Below are 22,824 nucleotides of genomic sequence, written 5' to 3'. Positions count from 1 at the left end.
ACTTCCTTGCTGAGGCTATGCAATATTTGTCTGTGACTTAAATGCTTTAAACTCTTCTCTGTTCTCCCTATTGACAATAGGACAGGGCAATTCAGAGAAAATTGGTCAGATATTCCACAGGAAGGAGGAATTTAAATTTAGTTTCTCTCTTTGAAACTAGCTGTCTGCCTTTTGTGTGTCATGAAAATTACTTTATGGAATGCACTTTCATAGAATGATTTAAGTGCTGGTCATTATAAAGAAACTCTTTAGGAGTTTGTTCAGATAAAATAAGTTTATTTGGATTCCACATATTCTTCACACTTTGAGTGTCTGAGTATTTTTGATTATTTTTGGTAGTTTTGAAACTGTGGTAGTGCTGTAATTTAGCACTGACACCCACAATGGTGTTCAGGCATCAGAAAGGTTATTTTGACCAGCTGGACCTTTGTAAAAAAGGGATTAGAAAATCATGCAGAGTTTCTTCTGAGAAAGAAAACAGAAGGCCTTTACTGTTATATCAGCCTATTATGATTGAAAATAAGCCACTAATATTGCCAGATACCAGGAAGCTGTTGAGCTTACCAGATGTAAAACTGTACCTTAGCTGATGCTTTATGTTGGCACAAATGAAACTTGCAAAAATAAGGAGGAAGAAAAAACCCACAAAGGACAGAGGTTAAACAGTTAAGTTGGGCATCATTCTTGTTAATGGTCTGGCAGTTCATATGTGCTGAAGATATGGTCTAACTTCATTCCAGTTTCTCTTGTTGGTGTTTTGGGAACTTACCTCTGTTTTATACTGGCTTCTCTTTTACTTCACACACAGTTTCCTGCATTATCCAGCTTAGTGTAATTGTAAAATGTGTCTTGTGTTTAAGTCCTAAATACAGGCATGGAGTGAAGTGTTAAGAGTAATGTAAATAGATTTTTTTTTTTCCTTAGACCCAAGGAATAATTTCTTCTGTAAACTTCTAAATTTGTATAGAAGAAACCTTTACCTGTATGCGTGGGAAGTTTTTTTCATGAAGTTATTGTTTTCCCAATGTTTCTGCAGGTGAATAGGTAGGTAAGATGACCAGTCAGAGGAGAAGCACTAAAGATAACACCCAGTTCATTTTGTTTGCTGGTACCGTCTGTGCTTTTATTTTCATAATTGTCAGAGTAGCTTTCACATTTGGGCCTTATACTTCCTCCAGCTGTTAAATGTATCATGATACCAGTTATGTTTTGTCAAGCAGGTAAGATTCTAGAAGGATTTGAAAGGTCAGCTGTGATTTTAGGTTAACGTGGCTAAGAATACTTCACTCACTTGTATGGCAGCTGCCAGAGGGGTTTCATGGGTCTCTTTGAATAATTCAGTTTTGAAAAAGGCTCATTCCCTGGATAAAGGCATCATATCCTTGCTGCTCAAAGGAAATTCCAGCTCCCGGTGATGTATGCAGAAGGAAAATTTCACTGTGTTGGTTGCTGTTTGAGGTCTTTGTGCTTTGCCAAATTATTACACAGATATTTTCTGACTTAGCTTATATAGAAGTGGGAGGTAGGGTATTGCTGATGAGTTGTGTAGGAACTGTGAGTGAATTTAGAATTGGTGACTTTATTACATCCTGATTTAACTAATGTACACATTCAGATGCAGGTTTTATTCCATATATAGCCAATATCCTGCTCATGCAGGGCTAGAGGGGAACTTGAGAATGCCCAGTCTGGGTTTCAGCAGTGAGTCAGAAGCAAATTCCTCTGTGTTGTTCTTAAACATTTGTATGTTTGTGTAAAATGATTTTATAGAACCTTTCAGTTAAAGACTTCACACCCCACTCACATTAACTGCTCCAGTTTTCCTTGAGAGTCTTTCTCCTTGATAAATATCACTATGAAAAATACACCAATGTAGTTTTTGATGTGTATGAAACACAAAAGGCACCCATGGGATAATATTGTTATATAGGAGAGTAAAACAACCAGTATGTGATTTGCTTGAAAGGCAGTGGATTCTTTCTATAACACCTCTTAGTGGTAGTTCTTATTTTTCTCTCTGGCATTGGCACATTCTTTATTATTTCACTTCAAGACAAGCTTGTTATTTCAGTAGGAGTATCCACAGCTAAATCTTAATTGTCTAGCTGGAAACTGATTAAGCCTTTCTGTGGATAGCCAGTCATTATTACGCATTCCTTTCACAAAATATATTCCTTGCAAAGTGGGATTAAGGAAGTGTTTTGAGATGCTGGGAAGAGCAAGGAGTATTCACCAGTGCCCTGGTTCCCTCTTTGCACTAATATGTGATTCATTTGGCTGGGCCAGGCCAAGACCCTTTCATTAATGTGTCATTTCTGATTTAAATTTTCCCTCTATTAGCTAGAATTGTTCTGCTTTTCGTTTTCCTCTTTTGGGTATTTAACAACAGCTAGAAATTCTCCTAATATATTTTTTTCTCCTTCTAGGAAACGAAAATAACAAAAAAGTAGCGATTTGCATTCTGTATCACATCAGCATGGACGATTGCTTTAAGTCGATGTTTGCATACACGGACTGCATCCCTCAGGTATGTGATGAGCTGATAAAATCCTTCTTCCCTCGTTCTCCCAGTCCCTCGCTCATGGCAGAGCTCTCACTGACACCCGCAGGTGACAAGGGGAACAGCCGCGGTGCTGCTTGGCAGGGAGGCACCTCCTCCTCAGGCAGGGACTGTTCCTCTGGGTTTTCATGGTCCCCAGCAAAGGCAGAGGTGACCGATCTCTGTCACTGCTGCTGACACCTGAGCTGCACCAATGAACTGCTGAAATTACAGGTGACCCAGTGGTTCTTAATGGAGATTGGAAAGCTTGAGAGAGATTAAAGCTTGTGCAGAGCAGCTCCTTAGGGAATGTAGTGGAAAGTATTTCCTTTACAGTTTTAGAAGGCATTCTTGCCTGATCCCATTGGGTATCAAAATTTCAGTGTTTCCTGCATTGCAGGATATGAACTGGAAACCAGCCAAGGAGGGTTACGTTCCTACATGACAATTCCTTTTCCAACTGCAGGTGTGTACAGCAAAGGGAGACTTGATGACTGTGGAAGGCTCTTCACAGATCTTTCAGGCTATGTTTTCTTACTTACTGACTCAAGAAGATGCTTGAGTCAATATTATGGGGTTTGGGGTTTTGTGGGTATGTTTAGTTTCTTCTGTGCATGTGCTCTGTTGTTTCATGTTGGTTTGGGTTTTTTTGTTTTCCTCAAATACCGAGTCCTCTCTTACTGACCTATTTCTCAGTCCTGGTGAGGCTCATGTTGAGAAACCCTGTGTTGCCTAAGTGTAAAAGCTTTCTGGGAGCTTTTTGAGAATTGCACCATGGTATCTTCTTTCCTCCTAAATGGGTTTTTAACATCAAATACTCCAGAATGGAAAGTTGTCATGAAAAGTTATCAGAATGTTTCTAGTAGTTATCTTATGGTAAAATCGGTGAAGTTTTTCCATGTAGAAGATGATTTTGGATAATAGAGAGGGGGGAACTGGTGAGAACAACTAATAGATGTTACAAAGTGGTCTTGTAAGCATCCTGCTGTCTTTTCTACCACAAGAAGCAATTACTTTTTAAGGCATTTGTGTGATATAAGGGGCCTTTTTGTTCTAGCAGTTACCAGCCAAACTCAAATTCCTGCACCAGAACTTGCTTGTGATGTGCTCCCAGAGAATCTTGGTATGACTCCTGGACCTTCAGTGCTTACAGAGCTGTGCCCAAAAACTGGTGGAGCAGCAAATAATTCTGCTGCCTTCAATGGGCTTTAGTGAAGTAAACAATAAAATTGGAAAGTATAACTATGGCTATTGATGCTTCACAGGTCACATCTGCACACTGTTCAAAAAGAATCTGAGCAACCAGAGCTTGCATTTTACTAATGAATGTTTAAAATTAGGATGGTTATCAAGGAAGACAGGTAGTAGAAAGCATTAGGAAGTGGATAAGGCATCAGGAAAAGGACTGTTTTGAAAGGACTCACTGCTATCTAATTCCATCCAGAAAACCCAAAATCTCTTTTCAGTGGTGGTACACGCCCTTGCATGGGTTTGTCTCTTTTTGAGGAAAGCTGTTCCTCTAGACTGGCAAATAATAATTAATGTTTAGCAGTTGTAGAAAGTGCTTGGCAAAGCACCCCCTGTGGTAGTTCTGGCCATGTGAAGTGCTGGCCAAGGGCTCGCGCGTGCTGTCCCGGGTAAACATCCTTGCAGATTGCAGGAGTTAGTGGGTGCTACTCTAGTAACAGTTAAAAGTGAGTATTAACAGTTCATTCTTGTTTAGACCTCAGCAATGCGTGTTTTGTTTAAATAGGTGCAAATGCCATCCAGATGCTTATAAAAGCCTTTATTGCTAATAACCTGGCCAATCAAAGAGCATGGTTAGGCAGTGATGTCATGGCGATATTTAATATTTTACCGCAGAGCGGTATGCAAGGTTCTCCAGAGCTGTCCACATGTTTTCCACCACAGTTGTCCTGTTTGGCCCCTCTTTGATCTCTAAGCTTCTTTTCAGCTTAATGCTGGTAAACGTCCTCTCTTGACAGCCCCCTTTGCTCCTGTCCGCCATTATCTGCTGAAGTTCAGAAACCAGAGCATCACTTCAAACAGCAGAGTCAGGGAGTAGCCGCTCAGGAGAGATTCCTGAGGCATGCAGTTCTGGCATAATCATTCAAAGATGTTGGAGCTGGGCTTGGGGAGGGGGTTGGACAGAGGTGTATGTGAACACAGAGCTGTGGGGGTTGGCCTCTGGTCACTGGTAAATAAGTGAAGGCAGGTGCCAGAGAGTCTAGACACAGTGATTTCAGTGCTGGTCTGTGGTATCTGATACTCAATATGGGACTTGTCTGATTGAACACTACTGCCTCTTCATTGCACATGCTGCAGTCTTTTTACTGCCTTCCTGTTAAATCACTAAAAGATGACAATGGACATAGTAAAAGCAGAACAAATTTAATTTTAATATTTCCTATTTGGCAGCAATTACTCTTCCTTTTGAAGTGGCGCAAGAAGCGATCAAATTAAATGAAGACATAATGGGAAACATGGAACTCGTATGAAACTATTATTTTAAAATTTGAACAGCTTTAATTGAAACTGGATATATTTTTTCTTTTTATAGAGAAGTAGTTCAGTAATTAACAGTGTAATCCCATCTTGTTAAACATTTAATTTCCACAGATTTTGTATTGTGTAAGTAATGAGAATGTTTCCCTTCAAATTATTTGAAGGATTTTAAAAGTCTGTTTTTAAAGGTTTTGTAACAGAAGAGTTGCAGGGGGTGATTTTTGAATGCTCATGTTCTACTTGTTAAATGGCAATTTTCTTCTCTGTTAATTCCCTCTTACGTGACTGTCAGGCTTAAGGATTTAATAAACCAGGGATTTTATAAGTTCTTAAAACAACCTAGAGAAATCTGATTCTACCTTTCTAAGAAAGGGAGGAAGAAATCAATGATAGCTTTTAAACGAGTACATGAAAGTCTCAGGAAAGACTTAAATAGCTGTGTTGTAATGTAGTTTTTATTTGGGGTTTTTTTTTGGGTCCCTTTGGAATTACTGCCTTCTGTCTGATCATAGGTAAACATACAGAAGGGCTGAGTAAAATAGTTTGGAGGGAATTCCTGCAATCCTATTGTTTCTTTTTATTTTTCTCCTCTTTAAATGGATTCTTCACCTACTTTCTCTGCTTTTAATGCATTACAAGCTTGTCTTTCCAGCAGGAGGCAAGCACACAAATATTTAATGATTAGTTAATCATTAACTTCAATGATTATTTGTTGGTTTCTCGTCCTCCCACCCCTTTCTGAGCTACAGTTTTTGTACCTTATGTCCTGCTTATCTTTAGGCTTAGTTGTTTCCTCTTCCAGTAATCTGTCTTGTCTTCACACTGGTTTGCATTATAATCCGAACATGTCTTATGAACTGAGTGGTTTTTGGTAGCAAACAGGGTGATGTGCCCCGGCCCTGAGGCTGTCCAGGGCCTCTCTGCCAGGACTGGAACCAGAGGGAAAAGAAATGGGTTTATTTTAGTCATGTTCATATATTCCAAATGCATTTCAAAACCTGTTCCTGTTGAACCAAATGAGCCAGGATAGCCAGCCTGTGATGTAATGGACAGTACAGAGGCAGGTGTGTGAAATGATGGCAATCCATAGGTTAGGAGCCTTGGGAACCACCTGGGAATTCACTGACATTTGCTGAACAGTTTGAACAGGATTACAGGTGATTGTCTGTTTACATTAATGTGACCAGAAGAATGGGATTACTGCTGGGGAGTCTGTGGGATGTGGCAGTGTTCAGTTCTAGCTGGAAGCTGCTAAGATAAAGAACAGTGCTGCAGGGACAGCTAAATTACCTATCAATGGAGTAACTCACAGCAAAATAGTAAAATTATTTTGCAATTAAGTCTCTGTTTAGAGTCATAATTTTATTAAGATAATAGGTGTTAATCTGACCTTCTGTGTAATTAAGTTGTGGGTTGTTTTTTTCTTCATTTTTTCTTGTATTAAATTCACCTAAGTTTTCTAAACAAATTTATCCATTCACAAATACTAAAAACCAGTAAAACAAAAATTTCAGTGGTAGCAATAAAATGTAACTGAGCCAAGTTAATTTAAGGTGATGAATGATTGCCATTTTTGGTGCTTTATAGAGATTGTTATCCCTAAATAACGGAACTGTACATGTCATGCCCCTGACCTTTGTAACTTCCATTGTTCCTGTAGAAATGCTGAATACTAATTTTTAAAAAAGGTACTGTAGTTGATATCATAACACTGCTTTTTTTATCGCTTTTGGAAAGATGAATGACCCAAGTGTGCTTGTGTTTCTTGGCAGTTAATGAAGATGCTTTTTGAATGTCCTGATGAGCGAGTTGACCTGGAACTTATTTCTTTCTGTATTAACCTTGCTGCCAACAAAAGAAATGTGCAGCTCATCTGTGAAGGTAACTGGACCGAGGTTTTGGTGGGGGTTTGGAGATGATTACACTTTGTATATTTTCTTTTGTCATACTTAAATATATAAATTATGTATATTTGAGTCAGTTATAAATGTATATATGTGTTTTTAAAAAATAAAATGCATGTATTTGGGTAATGATTGGAAGCAAATGGCCACATCCTCCTCACATGTGCTCTTGCTGGCCGGAATGACACTTGAGGGAGATGCCCACACCTCTTGCACATGGACACAGTTCTGATAAACAGGCTGATGACATTGCTATGGGAAAATATGGCTGTATGGAGACATCAGGATTTTATTCTGCCTGATGCCTGGAGTCCATCTTTGGCTGATTGGTGTTTCACCTGCCAGTATCGGATGAATAGCAGTGATTCTTTTAGTTGCATCTTTCCTTTTTTTTTTATTATAATTGAGCTTCTTTTGGGTTCTAATATTTTGATTGGTGGTCTAGCTACTGCATTTCTTGTAGTAGCTCTGGGTTGCTTTTAAAGTTCCATTATTTTCATACTAGCAGTTTTAAATGAAACTATATTACTCAGTAGCTCCAACTTTCACTTGTGCTGAACATTTTCCCCTGCAGTCAATTACTGGCCTTCAAAGGGGACAATTGCAATCAAGAGATTCTGTGGCCTGAAATTCCACTTTAAAATTCCATGCATAGCTCTGTGGAAGGGGGAGCAGGGAGATCCAATTTTATATTAAAAGCGAAACTCAAGCTAGCAGCACATTTTAGGTAGGCAGGGTGATCTTTTGGAAGCATAATGCTAACACCAGGATTTGCTCTGTGCTGTCAAGTACTTCAGATCTGTTCCCATCCACTGATCTTTGGTAAATCAACTTTTAAAAGCATAACAACGTATTTATTCCATAGAATGAGGAGAGTAATCTCTGTGCCTGGACCAACTGCTGTGCACTTTTCCATTCTAAACTTTTAAAGCTTAAAGCACATTTTTGGATGCATGTTGATTTTTGATCAGCCAGTACTTTCCTCTTTTTTAGAGGAGAGAATTTTTTAGTTGGAGAATTGTCTAAGTGTTTGTTTCTTTTCAGGAAATGGTTTGAAAATGCTCATGAAGCGGGCTTTGAAGTTTAAGGACCCGTTGTTAATGAAGATGATCAGAAATATTTCCCAACACGATGGACCAACTAAAAGCCAGTTTATTGTAAGTATTAGGTCTTACCTAATGTTATCTCTGTTTTTTATCCTTCTGGAAAAGACTGGCTCTGGAGAGCTGCCATGGTTTGTTTTGCAGGGTGTCCAATTTAAGTTTCCTTGTCTGTCCTGGGGTGATTTATGTTTTGTTTTTTAAGGCTATCTTAGCTGGTAGATCAGAGTTTGGATCCCTCACTATGGAGAAAACAGATCTTTAGCCTTATCCAGTAAGTATCAAAACAAACACACAAACCCAAGCAAAACAAACAAAAAAGCCCCAGTTGCTGGGGTGAACATCATAACAATTAAGTTAACCTAAATTTCTGCTTTTGGACCTAGAGAGAAAAATCTGGTAGGGTTTCTCCCCCCCCCCCCCCCCCCCCCACCCACTGTGTGGGTATTTTAAATACTTCATATTTAAATATTGATCCTGTAAAGCCACCCTCTCAAAGAAAGGAGGAAAACACAACATTCTAATCATGGAGATTTTAAACATATTCATAAATGTGGATCAAATATCAGATTGTCTTAAAGCAGAATGAAGTGAGTAAGTAGAAGCCGTTATTCCCCTGTTCATGTCCTCAGAAAATCTCATAGTTATTTATTTAAATCTTTAGGTAAAGAACACCACTACTGCCAGTGAGGCAGGATGGTATTCTCTATCTGCTTTATTTTTTTTCTAAGAGCTTCTTTAAACTCTGTGCTATAGTAACTACTTTTGGAACATTGGAACAAATGATTCACATCCTTTGAAAATTAAAGGATGGAGAAGAAGAGTGCTGGAATGTTTTCTTGTGTTATTCATCAACTGGAATTGAAACTGCCTTATTAGTCCTAATTTCAGAGCAAAATCTTTTTAGTTTTCTTATGGGAACTACCTTTGTTTTGGCTGAGATGTGAGTTCTTCAGAAACCCAAATTATTCCTTTGTAATGGTTGTTTCTGTATTTTATTCAGGAATATGTTGGTGATTTAGCAGCTCAAGTATCAAATGATGAAGAAGAAGAATTTGTGATTGAATGCCTGGGAACACTTGCAAATTTGACCTTACCAGAGCTGGACTGGGAACTTGTGCTGAAGGAATACAAACTGGTTCCATATCTCAAGGATAAGCTAAAACCAGGTCTGTACAAAGTTGGGTTGGGCTTCTAAAGCAGGGTCTCTCAAAGAATATTTAGAGCACTCAGAGGAGGGTCTATTTAACTTTAGAATTTGTGGTTGTTTAGGAAAACATAACACTGAAGAGTAGAAGCATGTCTTCAGATAAATACACAATTGCCAGTAGACTAAGCATTCCTGAGAGAGGTAATACTTCCTGCTTCCTGCCTTCTGTCTCAGCAGGTTCAGCAGAGGATGACCTTGTTTTGGAAGTGGTGATCATGATTGGGACAGTCTCCATGGATGACTCCTGTGCTGCTCTGCTGGCTAAATCTGGAATCATCCCTGCACTCATCGAGCTTCTGAATGGTAAATTGGCCGTGTTTGAGTTGACTTGTGCACAGCAGGAGCTGGAATTGACATTGCTGTTTCCTTGGAGGGCAGGGGGTGATGTTTGTGTGAGGAATAGGAGCAGTTATTTACTCCATTAGTGTTAGATTCTTAGTCGTCTAAGAGATTTGGGGTTTTCCCAAACCTTCACAACTCTTTAACCATCAAAAGCTTCTATTTGTGAGATTTGAAATTGTGGTGGATTTTTTTTCTCCTTGCAGCTCAGCAGGAAGATGATGAGTTTGTCTGCCAGATCATCTATGTGTTTTATCAGATGGTGTTCCACCAAGCCACCAGAGATGTCATCATCAAGGAAACACGTATCTTTTTACAGATTAAACATCTACAATTGCAGCATTTAATTTGCCATTGCTGGTGTTAGACTTGTATTTCTCTTGCAGTAACTTTATGATCTCAGAGGTTTCTTTGTAAATGGTTATTTCAGCTGAAGAAAAACCCCAAGCAGCCTTAGCATGTAAAGGGACTGTAAGATTAATAATAAAGATAAAAACTTAGTTTGCTTTGGTGCAGGGAGGGAAGTACGAGGGGGATCACTGGACCAGCTGACTCATTAGTTGCTGTCCAATCTGATTCACTGTCTGAATTTGTTTTGCAAATCATAATGAAATTCACAGTTCATAGAAGAACATATGTAGAGCATAGGCAAACTTTTTGCATTGCACCATTAGACAAATATGTTGCATGGTCTGAAATTTTGTGGGCCTTAGCTGAATGTTAAATTTTATTGAAGCATTCAGAATGGGTTGAATTAGCCCTGGGAGGGATAGCAAGTTAGTGATTACATTGCTAACAATACAAAGAATCCTTCTTCATGCTCTTTTTGCCTTTAATCTCTGTGCAATATCTGAGAAGCCATTTGGGTGTTTGTTCTTTGTGTCCTGTATGGATTCCTAGGTTGCTAGCTTTAAAAAATTAAAAATAAGAAGTTTCATCTCTTGCTAATTCTGGCATGATAAAGCACCAGCATTTGAAAAATGCTTTCTTGCTACATGAGATGAAAAATTCCTGCCTCTGCTTCTTAGTGAAATTTGCAGTTTGAAGAACCTAGGGTTGTGAGGGGGTTAAAAGAAATGTTTTTCTCCTTAGCAGTTGCTTTGCAGAAGCCCCAGCATACCTGATAGACCTGATGCATGATAAAAACGCCGAGATCCGCAAGGTTTGCGACAACACTCTGGACATCATAGCGGTAGGTCTGACTTCTTTACCCTTCCAGAGCCTCTTTACACAAGAGAGCTCTAAAATAACTTAGTAGATTGCAAATTGAAAGTATTTTTCTTGTGCAACTTTCTAATCATGTGGATAAAAAATGAATTTTCAGAGCACAATGACAATCATTAGGCTGTGCATCAAACTTCTAAAAAGTGTGTGTGTGTACTTTGAAAATTCATACAAGGTAACTTTACACATTTTAAAAGTGCTTTTGGACTTTAATAAATTAATCACATTACATAAGCATGCCAAGCTTTCATTATTTCTTAGTTCTCCAGACAAATGGCTCTTGTTACCCAGCAGCTTTATTCAGCTTCTCTACATTGCCTGATGCCAATATTTGTTTCAAAAAGAAAACGTGGCAGTGATCCTGACACTGGCTGTTCCCTGCTGGGGGAACAGGCAGTAATATTGTCTTCACCTTTTGGATAGGTTTCCTTTAGCTACATAACTTAGTTTGTCCAACTATCCATGGATCACAGTAAACTTTTGGGACAGTTGTATTACACTGCTAAATTGGAAAAAAAAGAATACTAAATTATCATGTGCTGTTGAGGATTATGGTGATTGTACTTTCTTTTGGATACAAAGTAACTGTTATGAAATAAAATTTTATCATCAAGAACAATTTAACTTAGTCAAGAGTAGCAGTATCTTTGTCTCCCTATTGCTTTTTTCAGTCCTCTACATTGTTCCTTTTTCAGTTGAATTATCTGTACTGCAGCTTGTTCTCTGAAAAGTCTAATATAGTGTAAGGCCGAACTTACACTGCAAATTACTGTATATAGTCTAGTTTGCCTTCTTCTGTTATACTCATTAATAATGTCTTCTAATTTAATAGTCCCCTAAAACCAGTAAAATGACATAACATTTTCTGAACTGGAATTCTTTTTATCTGGCTCTGTCTTTTCTTCATGGAGGCATGGAATGAAGATTTGCTCCAGTGGCAGAGTTGCTATTGATATTCATTAAGGACTAGATTTAAACACAGATGAATTTGCACTTAGTACTTATTTATGATGGGCATTATGTTCAGCTTAATACAATCAGCTATTTCTAGTGACATCTCCAATGGAAACAGTGGAAGGATTTTTTTTATCTGACAATCTTGAGTGCATCCAACACTTGTTTTACCTTGTGGGGCCACTGCAATTTCCAAGTGACTCACATGTTGGTTTGTTCATATGGGGAAGCTTTACAGTGAGGTGTGTTGTAATACCTAGTTAGTGAAAAAATCCTGGTAATATTGTTAAGTAAAATCTATAGAATCTGGAAGAATAAACATACCAAAATACAGCTTCATATTCAATATTACCATCTGATTAAAATATGTACTTGGCATTTTTTCCTAACAACACAAAATCTTTATGCTCACCATGAGTCAGTGAGGAATGCTAAGATAATGGATGGGAAAGGCTTCTCAACTTGCAGAAAACACTGGGCAGGATTTTCAGGGCTTTGAGGAAGAATATAGGGAAGAAATGATGTGGTACTGTGGTTATTGGGGGTGGAGGAGGACACAACAAACACATACTGAGAGCAGCTTGCATGGTGGTAGATTATATTTTTCCCTGCTTGTGGACCAATGTCACACTTAGAATGGTGTTAGCTGGTGAATTAGGAGAGTTCCTTTACCAAGAAGGTCTTTCTGGCTTTATTATCTGGGTGTTGGGGTTATAAGTTGCATAAATACCATGGCCCTGAGGGGAACAGAAAGCATAATGTGCTCTCTTTTCTGGAAGACGAAGAGAACCATTAATTAATTGGTTGCTTTCTCAATCGTGTTGGAATCTGGTTGCACTTGTGTCTCTCAGTACAAAAAAGTCACAAGCAAAAAAGGCAACATATTCTAAATAGTGATGGTAGAAAATACAAGAGAGCAAATTATCAGAAGCTCAGATCTTGATGGGTGTTAAAGGAATGTTAAAGCAGGCTGTAAACACAGAGGTGTTTGGTTGTGGGGCAGTTTTACACCAGCAGTGCCTGCTGAGGTGTCTAAACATTCTCCAGGAATGGTGAAACTTCTTATCTATGCTAAATCCACAACAAGCAAACCTGCACTTTTCACTCTTGTTGCACACATGCTGACAGGAATAGGTCCTCTGATGGAAATCAGAAAATAAATGTTGGGGAGTGGATTAGAAAATAATTTCTACTCAGAGAGACAAATGCTTCTTTCACTCATCAATGAGCTGTATATACTGTGATTGAAATAGCACTGGAGAAAATCACATGGCTTATAAGCCTTAGGGGAGAAATGCTTTCTGTAGTAAAGTAATTGTCACAGAAATTATGGAAATGTTACACTAGTGATGATTTGTTTAATATAGCTTGGCTGGACTCTGCCACTGATGAACTGAAACAGATGTGCTGCTTTAGCACAGTATATACTGGGCAGTCTCAGCTTTGCAGTGGGAGAAGCAAGATATCCCTTTTGTCAAAAAAAGTCTGAGTTGATGATTTAGGAATGCTTCAGTCTCAGTCATGTGCTGAGCTTTGGCAGCAAGCAGCCAGTTCAGTGTGTTGTACCCCTAACGTGGGGCAGCTCTCAGGGCTTAGCTGAAAGCCTGGAATCAGCAGCTGGTATAGGAGTCTCAAGCAAATTAATTTCCCTTTTCCCCTGCTTCAGAAGCCTGGACAACTGCAACTCCAAGCTTGTGGAAAGAGATGTCAGCTTACTTGAGATGGTTTTATTCTGTTCACCTTAGGCAACATTATCAAGAGTCAAGGGGGCTACTAATCTCTCAGCTTTCTTATTCTTTTTCTGCTCCTAGCTCAGTTTGATTGCAGTCAAACTATTTTTCTCATTTATTCAAAGGATATTTAATTAACCATCATCAGATCCTAGGACTCTGTAGCCTGACCCTCCTCCTTTCCCCCAATTTTTCTCTTCAGTGCCTTTGCAGCTTCAAATCCAGACCTGCTGTATCATCTTGTTTCTCTTATGATCAAGAGTGGCTCACAATACTTCCTGCAGGAGTAAAAATACATCTTTTAGATAGTTACAGCAATGTCCATGGGATTTAGAAACGGCCTCATGCCGAAGGTGTTTTTCCAGCTCTTGTTCTTTGCTCTGGGTATTTGTAATGAATGGCAAATAATGCTTGCCTTTTATGGAATTCATTGTTAATGAACAGCTTGCATCTTTCCACATTAGTTAAGCTCCCTGCTGGAAATCCTCCATGTTGGGAATGCTGGAATTTCACATAAGCAGCAGGAATGTGCTGTGAGCCCTCTGTGCTCTGGGATTTGGGGCCAGCTGTATGAGATGTTGGCCAGCTCTCTTAGAGTCAAGGAAGAGCAGATCACAGGGATTTGGTGTGGGCTTTATTTGAATAGGCAGCATGCTCTGAAAATAGATAACCTTTGACTCCAGCTCGATGTCCTCTTTCCATGAAGGGTGCTGTAGTCACTCTAGGAAAAAAGGTTGTCCCTTCACTTGACAGGACCCCCTCCTTTCTGTGGTGCATCTTGTTGCCCTGTTATCCTGTAGCAAGCATGAAAACAGAGGTGGGTAGAAGGGCAGCAAGGGGCTGGGGCTGCAGATGAGCTGCTGAAGTTCCTCTGTTCACTGTTCAATTTGCCAGCAGTCTGCTTTGGTGCTGTTGCTTCTTGTGGCTCTGCCTGCAGCAGAGTAACCACAGGCAGCTTTAGATAGGGCAAGAGTATCCTGATTGTTTTTGTCTTCACATAAAACCTGCCCTGGACAGATTGCCTTTCAGCACTGATGCTTGCTCTCTGGATTTGTAGGACTAGGAAGGTGAGCCAAACCACTGATCTGTTACTTACATAACAGGTTGCCAATGAGATACCTTGCATTCCTCCAAAAGGGAGGGAAAAAATATTTCTTTACTGTGCTACTGCCAATATAAGAACTTTGAGGGTGTCCTACATTTTATGGAGCCACCTAAATTGAGAGGGCATCAATGGTTACTCTTCTTTCCTTATCTGGCCATTACTTTCAGCTCCCAGATTTTTGTGAGCTTCCTGTCAGAATATATTTATAGTATTGAAGCTGGTTGTGAAGCAGTGACTCCAGGTTGCACAGGTGTAAGTGGTGGAAGAATTTTTTTTTTTCCCCCAGCCTGTGAAGGAATTACCCTGCAGTGGTACTTACCCCAAGGTAGGTGTGGGAGACACCTGCAGAAGGTGATCCCTAACATCTGTTTCTCTCCTTGGTTTATAGAGGTACAGAGTTAAAATCACATATCTAGCTTTTGAATATCTAGACAAGATAAATCTTTTCTTTCTTAATAAATGGTTAATTTTTCATGTAAACAGTAGGTTTTTAATGATGAATGTAACAAATCACTAAGTGGAGCCTTGAACATAATGAGCATTCTACTTATTGTATCGCAGTTTCAGTTCAGTATGAGGAATCACATCAAATGAACCCTATTACAGACCCAATTAAAGGGCAACCACATTAAAGTGAAAAGGAAAATCTGTTTTTCATCAGCTGTGAGAGAACACAAAGCAGATCTGTGTAGCTCTGTGTTATCCTATAGTGTGTTAATCAGATACAAGGTGTGACGGAAGCCAGTGACAAAGGGGACCCTGATAGGGAACAGACACGCTCTGATAATAGGCCAGTTAACGCTTCATAATATTTCAATGGTTCAGTAGTAAACAAAGCTGGAAGTAGAACTTCAAAAAGGATGGCACATTCCTCCCAGAGTCAAGCCATACATCTTCTATGACACTTCTGGATTTATGGAAACCGAATGTTAAAAACAGTGATGTCAGGGAGCTCCAAAGAGAATAAAATCAGCTTTCAGAATTCCTGCTTTTAAGTTTCTGACCATGACTGCGGTGTTTGAGGGGGGTGGTGTTGGAAAATAGGTACATTCTGTTCACCTTCTCATTCTCCCTTGCAGTGCTTTTCCAGTAGCTTAACATTTAAAAGGACTGGAGGGCTCAAAGCTATAGGTGTATCTCCATAATTTTTAGTTTTCTGGTTTCATGTTTGCAGAAATTCCCTTGTAAAGGAGTGCTTTATGTGTTTAAAAACTGAAACCCAACCAAAACAAAAAAACACCCCACAAAATAATAATAATAATGTTTTAATAGTTCAAAATATAATTACTGGAAGACTTGCAGTGTTTTAGGGAATTGTTTTGCTCTAAATGTCTTTAATTTGGTTTCTTACTGCCTTTTGGCTGTAGTCCTGCATTTACAGCTTTTCTTCCATTCTCATGTTATTCCATTAATCATTTACCCAGTGGTGGTTCTGCATATTTCCGTGGAAAATCTACAGACATATTCCTGATCTAGCACTACTTAAATGAACTTTTTTTTGTGCTGAGGTTATGTAAATCATTCTAGATTATTTTAAATCTTTCTTTTCTGTGGTTGCTGCCAGAATGAAACTTCTGACAGAACTGATCATTGATCTAGTTCTGGTGCAGTCACTTCTTTGTAACATTTGTACCTTGCTTTTTTCACTGGGAATGAACAACAAGTAGAAAGTTGCTTAAGTACATGAATGGATAAAATGTGGGTTTTAAGTAATGTGCTGTTCAATTGCTAATACCATTTTCCAAAATTTAGATGAATGATTGAGGAAAAATACCTGGACTCTTAAAGCTCTTAATATAGGATGGGAAATGTAGAATATATAGGAATATTCTGCCCTCCTGTCATCATCTGAGGGAAAAATCAGTTAAGAATCTGAGAAATGTTAACTGATTTTGCAGGAGGATATAAGAACTTGATGTCTATTTCTGACAGATATTCAGCATGTTCAGACAGTGGTGTGAATGGAACTCTGATGTCAGGAAGTGGGATACATTTAGGGTTGTAACTTTGGGAATATTCAAGTGTTTTCAAAGTGTGTTGATGGTAAATGTGAATGAGGTGATTTAGCTGATGGCCTTTTGGCTTTTGAGAACTTTGAAAAGTAAACGGGATAATGTAAAAGGGATTCAGCTTTCACAGAGGTTAATCTAATTAGCTGTTTGTTAAATTTGTTTCTTTTCCTCCCCTTCCTTGTAATCATGACTTCTGGGAATAGTGTTCTTGAGACTGCAGTATGATTTCTGGCAGTTACAAGATGTTTTTCTAAAGCTTCTAAGTAATTCACGACTGCTGGAGGCTGACATAATAGCCAGCCCAGGGTTTAGCTCTGGCAGATGCAGCAAAGGAGCTGTTTCCAAGGTGCTGGTCAGATGTCATCACTGAAAATCATGCCTTGTCCTTTTTTATGGGTTATTTTATGAATCTCAGTGATGAGCTTGTTTTTTTCTAAGTTTTTACTGTTACTTCTAGTTTTTCTCTTTAATCAGGAGTAGAAATGAGGGACAAAAATCAAGAAATAGCCTGAGGTGTTCTTTTCCAAACAGTATGAAGTATGTGTTTGTTGGATTTTGGCCTTGTCTTTTCTCCTTCCATAAGGCTGCAGTAATACTGACAGACAGAAAGTGGAATTTTGCTTCCCTAGGCAGTGAGAGTATCTACAGATCCCACAGGTGATCCCTGCTCTGGGTGTGGAGGTTGTGCAGGACACCAGGTTTTGGGCAGTATCACTGAACAAGAGTGCCAGGATGGTGAGGAGTAGAATTAGCAAGGTCTAGGAATTGGTGTTGATCAGAGGTGGAATTGGAGAAATTGAGCATAATGAAATCTTGGATATTCTAGATACTTGTTGGCAGTGTCAGAGAAGCCTTTGGCAGACTGGCAGGGCCAGCTGCTTTTTGTGTTATCCTCCAGTCCAAAGGTGGAAAAGGCACAGGGCAGAAATTGTTACCTGTGGAACACATATGATAGCAATGAAGACATGGCTGGTTGAATATTAAGTCAGTTTAAAACCTCAATTCAGACTACAGGACTTTCAGAAGTTTAGCCTGAGCTACTAAGCCAGCTGATTCTGCCTTCTCTGCCTTTAATGGCCTCTGGTTGTAGACAGATCTACTTGGGCATGTCTAGCAGGAGCAGAAATTCCCACTTCCACAACCAAGGTATTGTCACTAATTGTGTGTCATCCTGTTCAGGGCTAGATAAAGCGGATTTTTAAAGCCTTAAACTACTCCAGCTTAGATCTCTGAGGAAAGTCTGTCTAGATCATGTGTTAAACACCATGAGAGTTAAGAAATTATTTTTAACTTTTCTCTCCTTTGTAGTTACATCCCAATCCCCTGTCTTCTAATGTATTTCATAAGGATATTTCTTCCCACAAAAGGAAACATTCTGGTTAGGAATGCTATTCTTGCTCACAATACATTGGTTTAAAAAAGTAGAAATCGTGGTGCATTATTTGTGACTATTCCCAAGTGGATACCATCTGCAGATTTCCTATGTTGATGAACTTCCTAGAGATAGCTGGGCCCTATCTTCCCAGCAGGATTGAGGAACTGTTATCCATGGCTTGGTGCTCCCTCTGGGGAAATCACAGCTCCCAAAATCTGCTCTGTTTAGAAGATCCTTCTCTGAACAGCTGATTGCAGTGACCACAGGCTATGTCCCCTCATGCTGGTGTTCCTTTACATGAATATCACACCACTTGAGTACAATTAGGCTGTAATCCAGATGGAAATTTCATGCCTGCATATTTTTCCATAGTGACTGGAATCTATGTCCTGTTTTACTCAGCTTTCTGGAGAACTTTCTCTCAGAGTTTACTAACCTACCATTTTTGTGGTTGATCAACTTTATACATACAATTTGGCATGAGGTTGAAAATTAAATTCTTGCTGGAGCTCATAAAAAAAAAAAAAAAAAGAATTTTATTGGTTTTATCACAACCTTTTTTCTTAATATTTTTTTTAATAACCAGTTGTCCTAGGAAATGCTCATTTAATGAAGATGTGCAGGGTATATGGCCAGTGTTAATAATTAATTACTAAAAATCCCCTGAAGATTGGCAGTAATTGAGTCTCTTCTTAATTAAACCAAATGAGAAGAGTGATGATAGAACTGTTCTGTTCAAAGCAGGAGGTTTTTTCTGAATGGTGTAAAGTTCGTAACCATGAAGGGAAGATTGTACTGCTGCATCACAAACCAGAATAATGCCCAATGCTTGCAAAATTCCTTCTTTGCTCTAAGAACATTGAACTGAGTAGAGCATTTCAATCACTGGCCCCTGAACTTGCATCTTTTGGTGCTGTTAGATTCCCCTGCCATTTCCTGTTACACCAGCTTTGTCTATAGCTCACCCTAAACCACTGTGTGGTGACTTTTACCAGGAATATGATGAGGAATGGGCTAAAAAGATCCAGACGGAGAAGTTCCGATGGCACAACTCACAGTGGCTGGAGATGGTGGAGAGCCGGCAGATGGATGACAGCGAGCAGTACCTGTATGGGGATGATCCCATCGAGCCCTACATCCATGAGGGGGATATTCTGGAGAGACCTGACCTGTACTACAATGCAGGTAAGGGCAGCACCTGTCAGTATTTAGCACTGGGATTGCCACCTCTGCATTTGCAGTGAGAGCTTGAGCTGGGCTTGGCTCAAACCAGCAGGACAGTTCCTGTTTTGTGGCACTGGGAGCAGCACTGATGCCAGCCAGGGATGGGCTTGTCCTTGTTGGGGTTGATGCCTTGGAGGGGCCACCTAGAACAGAGGCTAGATTCAGAGAGTAAAAGTGGGTATTTATTAAAGGCCTTCAACAGATACACCTTGGGCAGTCAGCAGCCTCCCAGAGGGGCTACAGCCAAGATGGGCAATGGTCAGGAGTTTTTCAGACAATTATATGTTTGGTCCATTTACATATCAGGGGTTAATCCTCCAATTACAGCTTCAGGCAATGAAGTCACGTTCCCCCAGTTCACTGTTGTTTACATCTCTCAGGGCCTGATACAGTGAGGTGTACTTAAGTTTCAGGCCCAGAGAGGAATCGTTTTGTCTGACCAAAATGTGAAGACAGCAGCTAACACTCTATATGGAGTTCAGAGTTACACACTAAAGCAGTACAAGATTTGAAAGGTATAAAAGTTAAAATCCCAAGGTATCAGGGTGTTAGTGATGGATCAAATACTGCATATCCATGATTTTAGGAGATGTTACAGCTCTGCAGAAGTATGAGTAGACCTGTCTCAGAGCTGATGGACCATGACAGTGGAGTCAAGTAAAGGTGGCCCAGCCTTGTTCTTCCCACCTATTTCTTGTGTCCGTAGTTTGTTTTTTCTGTAAGCAAAAACCTTCTCTCATCCCTGCTAAGTTCACAACTGTGGAATTTATGCTGAATTTTGTTCTGCCTATTGTGTTAGTTGCATAATGGGAATTTTATTGCAGATATTGATGATAGACTTCAGTTGAGTCACAGCAAACTTGTAGATTCCTTAGCAGAGGCCATCATTCCATGACTTCATACTAATCTAGCTATATGATTTTTGCTGTTGTGTGTCTAGGATTTAGGGAAGTGTGTGAATCTCTTCTGTAAATACTGATTTACCTAACCTAGTATTGCCAGCTGTTCAGGAGGAAGGTTCACAAAAACTTTGCAGGAGACAATAATGAAATAATTTGCCCAGTGGATAAATGTCTCCAGAATTTTTTGTAACTAGGAGTTGGCTTACCCTCTCAGACTGGTGGGTTTAGATCCTCCTCAAACACCTGGAAAACTGAGGCATGAATTTTTGCTTTTTTTGTAAATTGCTGGGTTTGAGTCTGTGTTTTTAATTTTCCACATAAGTGTCCAGTCCTCTGCCATGAAGCGTGAGTCACAAAATTCTGTGACTCCGAATCAATTTGCAGGAAGAGTAACTAAAAAAACAAAACCACTAAACCCCATCATGTTCACTCATAGTTGCTGCAAGAAAATAATTGTGCAAGATCTCAGTAGCCTTTCAAATACTGTTCTCAAAGGATATCAGAACATAAGGCTTCTTTTTTTTCTACTATAGCAGCTTACTTCTTTAGTGTAATCTTTTTTTTTCCCTTTTGCATTTTTTGTGTTGGAATTGATACTTGACTGGGAAGGAGTGGTAGAATTCTGGTGATATGTTCTGCAGATGTTTGAAATGTGCTTTTGTTTTTAAAGGTAGCCCTTTTTAAAGAGTGATTATATTAAAAAAGTAGATTCACTTCTCAGGTTCATTGCAACAAGTGTCAGTAGTTGTGTGCTTCTGCAATTTCCTAGACTTCAACTTTTGAAATATGGCATCTCAAATGGGACATAATATTCCTTTAAAAAGGCTACAGGTTAAGGTACCAATTGGAGCAGGGATTTGGGTTCTGAAGGACAAATCATTACCTAGTGAAAAAAAACCAAACCCACCAAAAGTACAAATCTTTGTGCAGTCAGAAATTAAATACTTGTATTTCAGTTTAATAATTCTAGAAGTGATCTACACTGATGGCTGACACTCAGTACAAGTCCCACCTTGACCATAATAGTTTTTGAGCTTGCTGATGGCAAGATGAGTTCCTTATTTCATGACAGGCCAACCTCTCTCTTGAGCAGTAATTTAAATCTACATGAAAAATGTGGTAGAATCTCTGAAGTTACCTTCCTGAGCTCAGTGTCTGTCTTGCTCTGAAAGTGCATAACCTAATTTATGTTGAAATGTACATAACAACAGATGTCTTTTAACTGTGTAATCACATTTTCTGCAGCTGATGCTATCCATGTGCTTTCATTTTCCTATAAATTCATGTGAGCCATAACTCTGAGTGTTATGGTTTGACTGTTAACACTCTTGATTGAAGACACTTTAAGTAGTGGCAGCAGTAGCCTCAGAGTTAAAATGTAGTGCTTGCTTTATTAGTACAAAGAAAGACATTATTTTTAAGATTCTCTGCTCTCAAAGAAGAGAAGTTTTAACCTAGCCTGACTATTTAAAATGCATAGTCACTTAAATGGATTGTTTTGGTCTGAAGTGCTGCAAGTGTAAAAGTGATTATGGTCCTTATTTCAGTTCAGTGGAGCACACAGACTAGGAGGTGAGATAGAAAATTTTGGCACAAGTCTTGATAAAGGCCATTTCAACTTTCCTTTCATTCTTTGGACATTTTCTATTTGTGTGATGTCACAGGGCACCTGTGTCCCGCTGAACATGCTGAGAGACAGGAATATTGATCCCTGCCAGATCACTTGCTTGTCAAGTCATACTCCTGCACATACTGTACACACATGTCTGCAATTAGAACATGGCCATGTACAGCAATCTGATGCTGCTAAAATGTCGTCTGATCACGGCTGGCATTTTTCATTTGCAATCTGCTGCCTTGCATTCAGTCACTTTCCCATGAGGTATTATCTTCTAAATGAATCTCTGTAGCACCTCATCAAATGTCTGTTAGAAATCTAGATGTGTCAATTGTATTCCTTTTATCACTTGTCACTATATTATCTTCAAAAAACATCAGGTAAATTCATAAAGCACAGGGAGATTTGTTTGAATGCCAGAGTCGTCATCTCTAAGCCCTTGTGTCTGTAAGTAACTTTCCACCACTTCCTGTGCAGGCAGTTTTAGTAGTTTTGAAACCACAGAGGTTAAGCTAAGTGGCCTGTGACTCCCTGGATCTTATCTCTTTTTCTTTAAAGTGGAATGGCATTTGTAACTTCCTAGTCATTAGGAATCTCTTTCTTCCCTCTCTCAAACTCTTAATGTACCAGTCTTGGTGTACCTGTTTCTGCACTGGTTTTATGGGGATGCTTTGTGCACTTCAAGTCTGGAATCATTTTCATACAGTAATGGAGACAAACTAATGCAGGGTCTATTTTAATGAAAGAGCTTGTTTTATCTGATTAGAGCCTAATGCTAATTGCCAAGTAAGAACTGTGCCTTTAATATTAAAAAGAAATGTGTTTTGTGAATGGGAACAGCAAAGAGTTAAACTGGGCTCTCATTCAGCTGGGGTCAGTTCAGTGACTTTACTTCAAAGACACTCTCTGGATTTACATTGATGTAACAGAAGGAAGATGTTAGCTCCTGATTTTCTTTTCCTCATAAAGCAAGCAGAGACTGTGAAGCCTTTAAGGAATACTTCTGGCTTTACAAATGTCTGCATCTTCATATGCCCATGCTGTAATGTAAAGGAAGCACAAAAAACCTGTAATCTGTGTTCC

The 22,824-nt window shown here is 39.2% G+C and overlaps 1 protein-coding gene across 3 annotated transcripts in view; it reads left to right on the top strand.

Annotated features, from left to right (window-relative positions):
* Window positions 1–22,824, top strand: part of KIFAP3 (kinesin associated protein 3) — a 68,895-nt gene that overhangs the window by 24,228 nt on the left and 21,843 nt on the right. For 2 of the 3 annotated variants that reach the window (XM_083868041.1, XM_083868043.1), the window contains exons 11-18: window positions 2,427–2,527; window positions 6,817–6,925; window positions 7,993–8,105; window positions 9,052–9,217; window positions 9,433–9,561; window positions 9,804–9,902; window positions 10,704–10,789; window positions 18,993–19,182. In XM_083868041.1, coding sequence (XP_083724167.1) covers window positions 2,427–2,527; window positions 6,817–6,925; window positions 7,993–8,105; window positions 9,052–9,217; window positions 9,433–9,561; window positions 9,804–9,902; window positions 10,704–10,789; window positions 18,993–19,182 — 993 coding nt within the window. The remainder of the gene's footprint in view (window positions 1–2,426; window positions 2,528–6,816; window positions 6,926–7,992; window positions 8,106–9,051; window positions 9,218–9,432; window positions 9,562–9,803; window positions 9,903–10,703; window positions 10,790–18,992; window positions 19,183–22,824) is intronic. The other variant, XM_083868042.1, reaches the window with a different exon arrangement.

Source organism: Zosterops lateralis (genome assembly GCF_965231275.1).
Source record: "Zosterops lateralis genome assembly, chromosome: 9".
Lineage (NCBI taxonomy): Eukaryota > Metazoa > Chordata > Aves > Passeriformes > Zosteropidae > Zosterops > Zosterops lateralis.
This window is presented reverse-complemented; position numbering and strand designations above follow the sequence as displayed.